Genomic DNA, 13495 nt, shown 5'->3' with positions numbered 1-13495 from the left:
GCGTATCTGCATGTGGGCCTGGAGACGGATAGAGGAGCGGTGTCTCGGTTCCTAAGACCATCGAAAATATGTGTTTTCCGATGGTCTTAGGCGACCCCTGTGAAAGGTTGAGAACCGCTGCCTTAGAGCCATTTGGATGGATACAAAACTACCCTCAAGGTAATAGTGGTGGTCCCTGTAATTTTAGCAATAAACTATTTGTCATTAATTAGGTCCTTGTCCTTTACACTGTTAATTGATCCAGTATATACAGTGAATATTATCATATTTATCCTTATAATGAGGATTTTAGGGGACTCTCTTGCTATACAGTCTCTTCTGCCTTCAGACTGTTAAGTAACATAGCTCCGAAGTTGCTAAAACACAGGCAAATAAATAAACCCACTTTCTTATTTATAGGGTGTTTTAGTTCTTTGTGTATTTTCTTTTCAATATTGGTAAGTATTTCATAATACAGGACAGTTAGAGACCTTTTTTATTTAAAAAAAGATCTGGCTAGCTACAAAGTAGGAGAGATTTCAGTATCAGTTATTTTTCCCAAACGGGTGTAACAACCTTAGCCTTAGGAATTGTTGACTGGTCCCTGATATCTGTTTTGTAAAGTTTTAAATTCTATTCAGAAGTTCTCTTTGGTCCCTTTGGCTTCCATTCAAGTTCGTGTTTGTGCGCGCAGTTGTTTTCGCTTCTTGGCTGACTGGTCTGGTTGCCTCTCCAGCCTAAGTTTACTTAGATGGTCAAAAGGTAGGGGCTGAAGAAGAGAAGGGGAACACATTTGTTTTCTTACAAAGGTAAATACATTTTCTCCAAATTATGGTCATTTCTACAAAACAATACCCCCTAATTAGCATGGGCTTTTTTCCAAATGCCTTAGGAAGCAAATTGATAAAATTTATGATATTATTATAAATAGTTAAGGTAAATTAACTTTTTTAATTCAGACTTTTATTTGTGGTTAATGTTCTGAGGGAAGTACTATTTTATTAATCTTGTAGTAAGATTTCCTCATATATTCTGTATGCTTATAGCTGTCTTAATATCTGTTCTCACATTAAAAAGAGTTTCACAGAAGAGATTAAGGGGCTAAAGTTTAAGATCATTAGACACTTGAATCACAGTTCTCAACATTTATGAGTCTGAGTGTAAGATTGAGGGGGTTACATCTGGTGTAAGCAATGGATAGAGCTGAATGAAATACCTAGAGCTAGTATTTTTACCTGGGAATACAATGTATACAAGGGCGGGATGTAAAGGGCAACTCCCAAGCTTGATTCAACAGACGTCAACATAAAACTGAAAGAGCTCAGCGCCATAATTATTGAAAGGCATGTCATCTTTAAAAATGATGATAAATTAGGATTGAGAAGGATTAATCAATTGAACATAGAAAACTATATAAAAATCAGGAAGCATTTGCTTCTGGGTTAGTATCCTTTTTTCCCTGTATCTTTTTTCCATGCTTCTTGGGAAAATGGAGGCTTTTAGTCTAACTGTGATTTTGAGCATGGACTTTTGAACCATGTTGTCTTTAAGTCCTGGCTTCACTACTTACTAGCCAGCTGTGTGACTTCAGGCAAGATTCTTAGTGTCTCTTCTCCTCAGTTCCCTCATCTGTATGACATGATAGTATAGTGGTTAATAGTATAGTGGCTAATAGTATAATGGTTGATAATAGTATACCTAACAGAATTGTAAGGATTCAATGAGGAAATGCACGGGCAGCACTCAGAACTATATCTTTCACATGATTGCTACATAACCGCAGAGGGAGGTCAGAATTTTGGAACTTTGGCAAACGGTGCACTTCAAAAAAATGGGGGTAATTAAAAAAGCAGTTAGGTTTATCAAGCATTAGCCTTTTTTAGAGATTGGTAGGAGTGGGCATCCTGTGCAATTATTTGTTTTTACCAAACTGCCCTTGTCTTACAGAAAACTAAAAGTGATACTCTTTGAAAGCTTACAATCTCTACAACTTTTACTATGAAGAGTTCTTCCGAATGTTATGTTTTTAAATTTGCCTGGATCCTAACTTTCTCTGTCTTGGTTTATACTGGCCTTGCTTCTTTCGACAGCATCCAGATGCCAGGATGACTGTACAACAGCAAAGAAAGATGACAGAGGTGCCGAGGGCCACAGGAACCAACCACGGCTTTGAAGTCACAGATGCCCCATCTGGTGTCGCGTCTTCGTTCTCAGATGTGTGGTTTCGGCTGTTGTACCCTTTGGTTTTGTTCAGTAATTGTTTGCTGCTGTTGAGTTGGGATGGAATTGGCATATGAGAAAGCTTTGTGTCTGTGGGCATAAAGAAAGGAGAAATGGTCTTGTTATCTGGATTACTGAAACCAGTACTGGATGACTCCTTATTTACCTTTGTGGTCATGGAACCATTCAGGGAAATGAATCTTGCCCAAGAACCTGTGGTTAATTCTTTGGAATACCTGGTGTTGCTTGTGTTTACCACCAAATCTTGATGTGTGGCTGATGATGGAGCCTCTACTGACAGTAGCATTTGGTTTATCATGGTCGTTTGTTGTTTATCCAAATTCATAGGTTTTAGATTCCTTAGTCTGTCCCATCTATTAGGTGAAGAGCGGGTATTTTGATACTCGTATGTGGGAGGCGATTGTCCAAAAACCAGCAAATCTGGATCTACACCTGAAAGATAAGGCATCATTCATTTTATTTTTTATTTAAAAGAGAGGACCATAAAGTACAGTTTGGGCTTTGCTGCTATGAGTTTTTGAACTAAGCTAATTTCAAGTTCTACCATCGCATACTTCTGAAAAGCTTAGAAAGATACTGGCCACATTTGAATTTATCTAACTTTCTAGAACACTGTTATGAATAAATTTTGGCTACATAGTGGAGAATACTTTGTGTCAGGGCTTTTGAGCAACAATAGTGAATGTTAGTGCAAGAGCTATAGAAACAATAACCATTTGAGATAAAATTAAACAAAATAGGGCCTGAGCAGTGTGACTGTATTCAAAATCATGAGAGCAAAGCCCTAAATCTTATCCCTTTCCAGTGCCTGAGGGTCTTGACTTTTTCTTTAGTATTTTCTCTCTTCTTGTAAACTAACGTCTTTTTTTTTAGATTTATTTATTTATTCATTCATTCATTCATTCATTTATTTAATTATTGTTAGTTTCAGGTGTACAGAACAATGCAATAGTTATCCTTTTCACCTTTCACACAGAAACAACCCTCCTCCCCCACCCACTGCCCCCCCATCCCCGATATCATACTTAGCTATTACAATTCCATTGACTCCATTCCCCACTCTCTACTCCATGTCCCATGACTATATGTATATATAATTATAGTTGACATACAATATATTCAACATCAGCTTCAGAAATACAATGCGGTGGTCAGGCCTCTACACCGACTGTGAAGTGGTCTCCCTAACAAGACATGAGTCCATCTGGCCCCCTAAAAAATATTTACAACATTTAAACTAACTTCTTTCCCTTTGATTTCAGAATATGTGCACATATTGCTTTTTCTTTAAAGGGGAAGAAAAAACTCAGCAGCTTTCCCTTGGTCCCTGATAGTGATCACTGTTCTCTCTTCTTTCTTTCTTTTTTTTATTGGGGAATTGGTGGAGGGGAACAGCGCTGGGGAATTGGGGGAAGGGGAACAGACAAGTTGCTGTCGTTTTGTTCTTCAATCTAGTTGTGGAGGACGTTGCTTCACTGGCCCAAGTTGGCACCATCATTGCGCTCTTTCTGGGCGAGGCAGATTGGTCGCCGGCCTCTGGATGGCTGCTCACAGCGGCTCTTGGCAGCTCACACTGGCTGCTGGCCACACACAGTAGCCCATGGCAGCCCACTGCAGCAGGGGCTGCAGCCTACGCTGTCGCCGGCGACTCATGGCAGCCCAGCTCCAGGTTGAGCTGTTGTTCAGCATCTTAGCTATAGAGGGCAGTGTCACTGGCCCTCATATGTGGGATCCGAACTGGGGCCCTGCTGCTCAGAGCTGGTGTCCCAAGCCAGCTCTTAACCAACGCGCCACTCTGCTGGCCCCTCTTCTTTCTTTCTTTCTCTTCCTTCCTTCCCTCCTTCCTTCCTTTCTTTCTTCCTTCCTTCCTTCCTTTCTTTTTCTTTCTTTCCTTTCTCTCTCTCTCTCTCTCTCTCTCTCTCTTTCCTTCTTCCTTCCTTCTTCTTCCTCCTTCTTCTCCTTCTCCTTCTCTTTCTCTCTCTCTTCAAACATACCAACATCTATTGCCTTCATTTCCTTTCTGACTTTTTTTTTTTTTTGCCTTCGAATGACTTCTTGTTTCCATACTCACTCTTCTGTCAAAATTCTGCTTCTGAGATAATCAGTAGTTTCCTTATTTCCTGATCACTTGTGTCTCATTGCTTTGGCTTCTCTCTTGTCCTTGAATATGCTGGCCACCCTCTTTTTGAAATTCTTCTCCCATGACTCCGTGGACCTTGGACTGCCTGCCTCTCATTTTTTTCCTTTTTTTTTGTTGGTTCTCTTCTTGATTGTACAGTTTCCACAATCTTTTGTTCTTGGTCTTCGGCTCTATTTTGTCTTTATCTCACACCCACTCCCACCCAATAGATTATTCTCATCAAATGTAACCACTACATTGATGACAATGAAATCCACATCACTAGTTTTTTCCTTTTTCTTGAGCTCTGATCTCATTTCTCTTGTGTTCTAATGGAGGTTCCCACCTAGACGTCTCATGTCATCACCAAACATTTCCAAAGCCAAAATCATTTTGTCTGCCTCTTTGTCTTAATCAGTAGCGTCACCATTCTTTCATCACCCATGGTGGAATCTGTACTGCCAAGTGATGTTTGATTCCTCTCTTCTTTATCTAAAAAGTAACTAAGTGCTATCCAGTCCCTTCCCAATATGCTGGTAACCAGCCCTCCTCTTCGTTGTAACTCCCATGACCTTGTCCAGATCTAATGCCTCCCTGACTAGATTTTCTAACCTGCATCCTGTATATAATTTTCCTAGATTAAGATAACCAGACACATCACTTTAGTGATGGCATTTTATCATTAAATACCTTTGTGGTTCCTAACTCTACTCTGTCCAAAGCCTTTTTGTTATCTGGCCTACCCTATCTTACCCATATTTTCACTGCAGCCCCAAATGTGCCCTTACTGTAGGAAGACCAGTTTTCTTACTGTCCTGTGGTGTGACGCAGAACTCCCAAAGCCTTCTCGGGATTATCTAGCTTGCTTTCATCGCCCCTTCTTTTGTGCCTTTGTACTTGAGGCAGTATCACACATTATTGTATTTCATTATATGTCTTACATTAATTGTAAGACATGTCCTATGAACTAGATTATAAGGAACTTGAAGTTAGAGATATGCTGCAAATTTCTGCGATTCTGAGCCCAGTTTGTAGCATTGGGTGTTCCATAAGTACAAGTCGATAAAGAAATTTACCTCCTTTGTGTTTTGACAATAAAAACCTATTCTTTCATGCTAACTAATTTTTACCCTGAGATTATATACATGGGCAAAGGCAAGTAAATTTGTATTTTTCTAAAATGAAATACACTTGTTATTTTGGGACTGACGATACGCTGTGTCTGTCAGTGAGTGGTGGATTGCCCTGTCCCTGACGTCCCCTCTTGTAGACTCTGTGTATGCAGTGTCAGTGGCTCCCCAAACTGCCATTTAGCTTTTTTATTATTCCTCAGTGGTGTTCTCAGTAGAAATGCCTAGTCTGGCTCTTGCTTAGAGCACTTGTGATAAATGAAATACAATGCTTCAGCTCTTGTTCAATCACATGATTTGTTATCGTTTGGAATGAACACATCATTGCTGAACTGATAATTGGCGAGCATGTCAAACTAAAGGGAGCTTCCTTTTAGTTTTCTGCCCTGGGTGCCCAGACAAAGCTCGCTGGGAAATAATGATTTAGATATTCATACTTGGCTATTGCCAGCCAGTTTCTAGGTTATATGCCTCTACTAGAATATGACCAACAGTCTTCAAAATAGAAACAAAACACTAAATTGTTACCATCCGTTATGTTGTATAAAACGGCACTGGGTCCAGGCTCTAATATGCAGCTTTCCAGTGTTGGGCAGTGAACATGGAGGCAGTTGACATTGTCATGAAGAGGATCATGGTAGAAGACAGCCAAGTTACAGGCCACTGAAAGGAAAACAAGCAAAGTGCATCTGCAGGTGTTTCTGATTTCTGCCCGTTCGATGAGCTCCGATAACATGCTTCTTACAAGGACACTGGATTAACAGTACACGGCAGAGCTGCAGTCAGACCTTTAGAGACATTATGAACTATAATAACCACCCTTTTAAAAGAAAAGACTTATTTCCTCTAAGTAATATTTCATACATTCCATTCCACACAGAAGTACCTAGAATCATTTCCCAATCCCAGTATTTGTTGTTCATAAAATTAAATTGGCTACAGAAACCTCTGGGGAGAAGTTTATCTAAGTTTATATATATATGTTCATATATATATATCTAAGTTTATATATATATATGTAAACGTATATTTATATGTATATATATATATAAACGTATATATATATGAATGATGTATATATTCTCAGATTTCTAGGTGCGTTGCTCACTCAGAATGCTAAAGTACTATTGGGTTGTCGGAAAAGTCATGATGTATGTTTTCTATGTTTTTCATTGCAAAAATACGTCATGACTTTTCTGACAACCCAATAGACTTCACCAGAGAAAGAAACAGGAAAATAAAGGGACAAATACTGTAGCAAGAGAGGGAGTAACAGGAAGGCAAACACAGTAACGACCGCATAACTGGGAGAGGCCAGATGGTGGGAAGGTTGCAGGCCTTGACCCTGACTGATGGCAGGTGTGCACTGGCCCCATGATGCAGAACCACATCCAGTGAAAAGCCTAATCACTGTCATTAAAAGAGGAAAGGAGTGAATTAACAAGGATGTTAGCATTTGGAATTCTAGTGGGTAGGGGTACACCACTTACTGATGCTGTGTCCCTTTTTCTAAGCAAGTTTGCTCCTTAAAACATGTTATCTCTGGGAAGCCATGTTAGATTTGTTGAATGCAGCCCTTAAATCCATCCTCGCTAAAGTGCAACACATACTTTCCTCCTCCTGCAGTGTAGTAGGAACCATGTGATGGGAAATATCCATTGGCCAAAAGGCATCAACTTCTTTAATAAAATAAGATTACAGAGTGCACACGTATGATTACCAGACTTCAGAGTGTGCCTAAAGTGGCTGTGGAATTGCTATTGGCAGAACCTCCACTGCTTCTGTGTAAGGTTAGCTGTGGGGAGTTGCATGACCCCCATTACTTCTGGGACACCCCGTGTTTCTGCACTCTTTATTTTTCTAGTAGAAAGAACAGGACAAAAGTCATTAATACATTGCAAATACCTTATAGGTTACAAATACATTCCCTGAGGACTGTGCTGTGAAGTTTAAGGGAAAGGAATAAAAAATATTCAAATTTTGACATTAAATTTCTGGTAACAAAGGGATGCTGTAGGGAACAATGTCTGAAGATGTCTTACATTCCTCCTTGTGTACATTTCAGAGTCCCAGCTCTGAGCAGGTTAGCTACTGTGGCATTTTTAAGTTCTGACTTCCAGCTAAAAACTGAGATGTGTAGTTGGGTCCTTTATTTTGGAGAAAGAAAGTCACAACTTGGAAGCTACAGGGGTTCTAAAATCGTGCATCTCTACAGGATGCTTATAGAATCCTGAAAGTCCGAAGGCCACAGCTTCCCTGGTGTTGAGAGTGAGGTAAATTGATGCCAGGAGAAAATGCAGAAAAGGTACTGCCCCTCCCCCACCTCCTCTTAATGAAGGTTTCCAGGAATTAGAAACATATCTAAGGTGAAAATCTGGGTAGGCTACGTTTCCAAAAAGATTTCCCTTTAATATATTAATTGCTTTTTTCTGTGCCTGATTAACTTTTGAAGCCTGTTACAGCTTCTCATATTTTGGTCTTTTATAGTCAGTTTGGACTCTCTAAGTAGCTCCAATTGGCATCCCAGAAACCTTACATACATAATTGGGTAGGAGGCATTGGCAATTAATAAGTTCGAATCAAACCACAGAAAAAAAACTGTGGAACAACCAAGAGAATTATTTTAAAGTATTGTGTTGCTTTTGTTGTTTCTTTCCAAACAGCTTTAAAATGTTGGAAAAATGAAAGCAGTCTTTACACAATTGTAACTTGAAATTCTGTAACAATGAAATATTTTCTTAAGTATAGGCTTTGGTCTTATTATATGGATGATATTAAACAGTCATTCTGGATTTCAGACCGAAAAAAATCTGTTAGGATAATTTGGAAATTAATATATTTCTCTCTCCCTCTCTCCCTTTCTCCCTCTCCCTCTCCCTCTCCCTCTCCTTTCCTTCCTTTTCTTTTGATATTTGACATATATCTGCCTATTTTTTTCAAAATATGAATCACAATCTAAATTCCTGTTCAATGCACATTTCAAAAATTTGAAATGATAACAATGTAACCAAATAATTTCAAAAAGGAAATTAGAAAGATTTTTAAAGTAAAATATGTTTTGGGCTATAAGAATTATAGTTAACGCTTGAGGAAACATTTTCATTTAACACTTTAGTGAAGAAGAAAGGATTCTGTTACCTGTAGTTTTCGTAGCATTTTGGGCCATTACTAGATTTGCATATTATTAATACTTACCGTCCTTCCTAAGACAGCAGCTCCTACTGCATTTCTGGCCAGTGCTTTCAGAATAGTACTTCAAGAACTGAGCTCCCATCTTCTGCGACTCCTCCAGGTCAATGAGAAGACCTGGGAAGCGACGGATCCAGCAGTCTCTATAAAATATGGTGGGCGAGCAAAGCGAGTCCGAGGTCCAGCCCATGCTAAGAAGCATGATCACTGCTGCTGTCACCACTGCCACATGCATTTCTCTGGTAAGAAGACTCGGCAAGAAGTCTGATTTCCACACTCAAGCTGGAGCTGACTATCAGGGGTAGGACAGTTTCTGGAACTTCGGGGCTGTTGCTAAGGGAGCTCGTCCTTGGGATGCTTCTGGGGGCGGGGGGAGAGGGGGTCACCTTCTAGAAAACCCAGGCTGCTCTTTGACTGCATATTGATTTTTCTTTTGTTTCTTCCCAGTTGAGCCTCAGGTGAAGATTTGACTTGCTGGCATTAATTCTGAACACTTTCCAGGCCATTTCAATACTCTGTCCCTTAGCCTCTTGAAGACATAGACTCTCTCCTCTGTTTTTCTTCTTTCTCTGAAAGTGAATAGTCACAAACACCTTTTACTAAGTAAATATAAAGACAAGTGGAAATCCTAACTAAAAGTCTTTCTGAGGAAAACAATAGTTTAGTCACTTGACGTCAGATAAAGGAAGGATTCATTTCACCAGAAACAAGAAGTCGTTTTGTGAGGGCACTTCTGTGTGGTTTGCAAGGAACTTGTGACTACAGATATTTTTTTTTTATTATCGCTCTTCTTTTTTTGAATTTAACTTCTAGTATTCAGGTTCACTAGAAAACCAGTTTATGCACTGGTTTAAAATTTTTGTTTTTACTAAGAAAAATAAATCTTGAAAGTCAATGAAAACTGAAAATGAAATAAAAATTTTTAATTTTAATTTTGTTGTGATTTTGAAAATCACATTGAATATGGATCCTGGTCACTTCTCAGGGCTGTGCATTTTTTTGCCAAGGCCAACCACAGCTTTCTTAAAAGAAGACTAAAGATTCAGCAAAAAAACCCAAAAACCAGCCTCATAATGTAGTAGAATACAACACCCACTAAGGTGTATATTGTTCAATCAAGAATAAAAAGAGTAATTCACAGAGAACATTGTGAAGAAGTTCAACTTGAGGGTTGTCTAATCTGTTTTCTGAAATTCATGCTTGGAAGTTATAAAGGAGCCTGCTTTGTGAAGTACATAGATAAAGGCATAGTGTCTATGCTTGAATCAGGAGTTGCTAAGAAACATGCATTAGGAAAATAGTGAAATGGTTTTAAATTTCTAAATATGAATAAAATTACCTCAACTGCAATGCCAGAACATTTGAAAAGATATTAAAGACAGTGAAAATGGCCTCTTTCTTTCATAAAGATTGTATGTTTTATATCCCATAATATATCCAAGATGACAAATTAGTTCAAAGTATTAAACTGTTGTTTCTTTGTATCCATTTTTATACAACGCATTAGTGGCATTCAGCTTTGGGCATAATGTACAGTACCATTTTTTTTTTAACTTTTTCTGTCCTGTGATCTGTGTTTATTTCATACCTTTTACACAATAATAACTCATTCGGACTTGACACAAAAATGTTAACATTCTTTGAACTTTCATCTCTTCACCTGTTTCCTAATAATAACCTAATTACCACATATCTTTTAATGTTTAGAAATATATAATATTAATAATTGATAATAAAGAGGAAAATATCAAAAGACTGAATATCTTTGAAAACAAAACATTTCACTTTCTTCCAAGCAAAAAGTATATCCTGGATTAACTCCTAACCTGGCATAAGCCACATAAAATACACTAAAAGTGATAAATACTTTATTCTAATGAACTCATAGAAAGGACTTTCCGGTTGCTTACCTGCAAACCGTGTGACTGTGCCATACGTTCCGAGGGGAGAGAGAAGTTTCCTAATGGCAAAACAAGGGACAGATGAACAAAAAATTACTCCCTGTTTTTCTGTGAGATTCCATAGCTATTTTGATCAGCTCATGCCCTGGGACAAAAACCGGAAAGTCTACTTTCTAACCTTCTAACCTCCACATCTCTCAGTCACATTAAATGTAGTTCCTTTTGTGTGATATATAATTCCTCAAAGCTCTCACGTTCCCTGCAGGGCTAATGGAACAATCCACAATTGTTTAATCCTTTTGCTATCAAATGATGTTCAAGTGAAGGTCAAAGCTGCATTTTAAAGAATCTACAAATTCCAATGTAAAAGCATGCTTCAAAAATTTTAAAACAATCTTTTTTTGGTGATTGCTTAAACACGGAGTCTCATGGAAATGAGGAACTTCTTGAAGCCAGGTATTTTGAAAAGGAGACAGAAACTGGACTACAGGGGCATAGGGAGGAACATACAACGGACTGAGATGTGGGCCCCAAAGCATCTCAAAACGTGTCTGTGAGATGCAATTGCAGAACCCAGAAAGCAACTACAACTCTGAATAAAACATTTGCTAAATAGCTTTTGTACAAATTGTATCAAATATCCAGAATCATTGCACTACAGCAATGCAGTGATATATTGTACTTATTTCCAATTGGGCAGTCTTCAGAGGGGTTCAAAAATTAGATTTCTACTTGAAAAACCACTCATCTTTCCCAAAATCTTGCTTCAGTAGCTTTGGTTTGGGAAGCAGAATTCTTATTTTTCTAAGTGCCCCGGGTAATTTTCTAAGATGTTTAGAAAACATTGATATAAGCAGCTGAAATAAATGGAAGTTTTGCCTACATGGAGACATTCAACTTGAATTACATAGAGCCATTCTAAAAACCATGTTACTTTTAACTCATGTAAATTGTCCCATGTGCTTTAGTGAAAAGAAATTTTGGTATTGTTTGTTAAAAAACAACTAAAAAGTTATTTTAGGAATATTAGAGGGATTAAGAAATAAAGGTAATTTTTAAGTGGATGTGACGTAATAGCATAGGTTGACTCAATTCAAAAGACATTGTAAAACAATCAGTATTTCATCGTTATTTTAAAAATGTGAATTGTATTATTTACTTAACATTTTCATCAGTTGGTAAAATTGATGGAAATTGTTTTAAAGAAATGGGGCCTGAGAAATTTAAATATGTCTTTAATATTCCTAAAATCTTTTGCTTTTACTAAATTGATATACATTCATTTAAAAAATCCAAACCATATAGAAAAGTACAGAAAGAAGTAAAAACTATTCAAGATCTTACAATTTTAACATTTTGGTAAGCATCCTTCTACACATCTCTAAAAAATAGATACATGACATAAATGGATTCATACTATCTCAGAACCTGTTTTTTTAAAAAAAATAAAGTATGAAGCTATATTTTTCAGTGTCTCCAAAGAAACTTCTCTACATCAAAAGTTGTAATAGCTCTGTGGTATTTAATTCTACATATGTACCAAAATGTACTCTGCACCTCAGCTTCTTCAGCTGTGAAATAGTATAAAAATACAACAGTTCTGGCATATAATAAACATTAAATGTTAACTACTATTATTATATATTATGTTTTCCATTTTTTTTATTATTCAAAGCAACATTGTGATAAACATTGTGTACTTAGGTTTTTTCTATCCTAGGTCAAAGGTATATTTTTCATAAAATCTTAAATAGCCTAACTCTGTGTTTGACTGTTACTTTAGTTTTCTGTAAAACAGATCATGATATAAAATGCTTAAAGTGAATCATAATTACCATAAAGGTCAATCTTTATGATTCAATGATCAGTCAATAACAGATCTATAAAATGATGCCTCCAGTTACATATATGCGGTATTTTCATGAAGCTTGGAAATAATATTTTAGGCCTTTTATACATAAAGGAGTTTATATTGCTCTGAGTGCATTTTTAGCTTAAAAGAAAGTTCTGTGTAGTTAAAATAATTTGATCTTTTAAGATGCTTCTAATCCTAAATGTCGTTATCATGTTGGGGACAAATAGCTTACAGGATCAATGCCTAGTATTGTCAAACTAACACCCCAGATTTCTGTCCAAGCTGATCTTGCTCTGATAATATTACTGTGCATGAATTGCCTTTCTAATGCACATCATTCTTTGAGTGTGATTTTTTTTGGTCTGTTTTTAAAAGCAAAATACCAGTCTGAGGCATATCTATGACAGTTGGAAAACAAAAGCATCCATTGGTGAAAGATTCTAAAGGGACCAAGGAGAGACTGAGAGCTTGTTCTTCTTGGCTGACCCACTGAAGCTGGCATTGTCGCTGATGGTCCAAATCTCTTTGATACAGGGGGCCCCTTCCAGCACAAGTTCCCCAGCTAATGCCTAATACTGGACGTGGCACTTTACCTCCCCAGTGAGGTTGCTAAGTTCATGGTCACTCACCCAGACAACCTTAGAATGTCTCAAACTGCACCCTCTTTGAGAACCAGTGTGAGAGGTCCATGTGAGAATGGGGTTTTATCAGTAATGACTTAAAGGGCAGGTGAAACAAGGTGAAAAGCTAGAAGCTTTTCAGAGTCTAAGAACACTGAAAGAGGCAAGTCATAGATTCATCTTTATTTCACTTTTCCCAGGGAGACCAGAATCTACTAGAATTGTCCCCTCGTCTTTAAAATTTTAGTGTTGTATTCATGGTGTAAAGAAAAAAATGGATGACATCACCTCTCTATGAAGCTAAGTTACACAGAAAAGAAGCATAAATGTAGCCAACAACGTGTAGAAAGGATTTCTTGTTTTTCAGATACGACTTTCTTCTCTGGTTTTTAACCCTTCCCCTTTGGTAACATAAAATGTGAATCACTGTTGTTGGCGGTATCTTCTGTTTGAAATAGGGG

General features: G+C 37.7%; 1 protein-coding gene and 1 long non-coding RNA gene across 3 annotated transcripts; one reads left to right on the top strand and one right to left on the bottom strand.

The window, feature by feature from the left end:
* Nucleotides 1-67: 67 nt before the first annotated feature.
* MANSC4 (MANSC domain containing 4) lies at nt 68-9110 on the bottom strand. 2 transcript variants are annotated; one of them, XM_019668027.1, is made up of 4 exons: nt 8665-9110; nt 5998-6132; nt 1959-2652; nt 734-748 (listed from the first exon to the last, which is right to left on the bottom strand). In XM_019668027.1, the coding sequence occupies exons 1-3, from the start codon at nt 8891-8893 to the stop codon at nt 2006-2008; spliced, it is 1011 nt and encodes a 336-aa protein (XP_019523572.1). In that variant the 5' UTR covers nt 8894-9110; the 3' UTR covers nt 734-748; nt 1959-2005. The 2 variants fall into 2 exon arrangements, with proteins under 2 accessions (XP_019523571.1, XP_019523572.1); XM_019668026.1 differs by having other exon boundaries at nt 68-2652.
* LOC109396310 (uncharacterized) lies at nt 8870-12201 on the top strand. The gene is made up of 2 exons (XR_002126828.1): nt 8870-8959; nt 9106-12201. It is a non-coding gene; the product is annotated as an uncharacterized LOC109396310 (long non-coding RNA).
* The last annotated feature ends 1294 nt before the right edge of the window (nt 12202-13495 follow it).

The sequence above is a fragment of the Hipposideros armiger genome, unplaced genomic scaffold (genome assembly GCF_001890085.2).
Source record: "Hipposideros armiger isolate ML-2016 unplaced genomic scaffold, ASM189008v1 scaffold_513, whole genome shotgun sequence".
NCBI lineage: Eukaryota > Metazoa > Chordata > Mammalia > Chiroptera > Hipposideridae > Hipposideros > Hipposideros armiger.
Note: the sequence above shows the minus strand (reverse complement) of the source record. Positions and strands in the feature narration are given on the sequence as shown.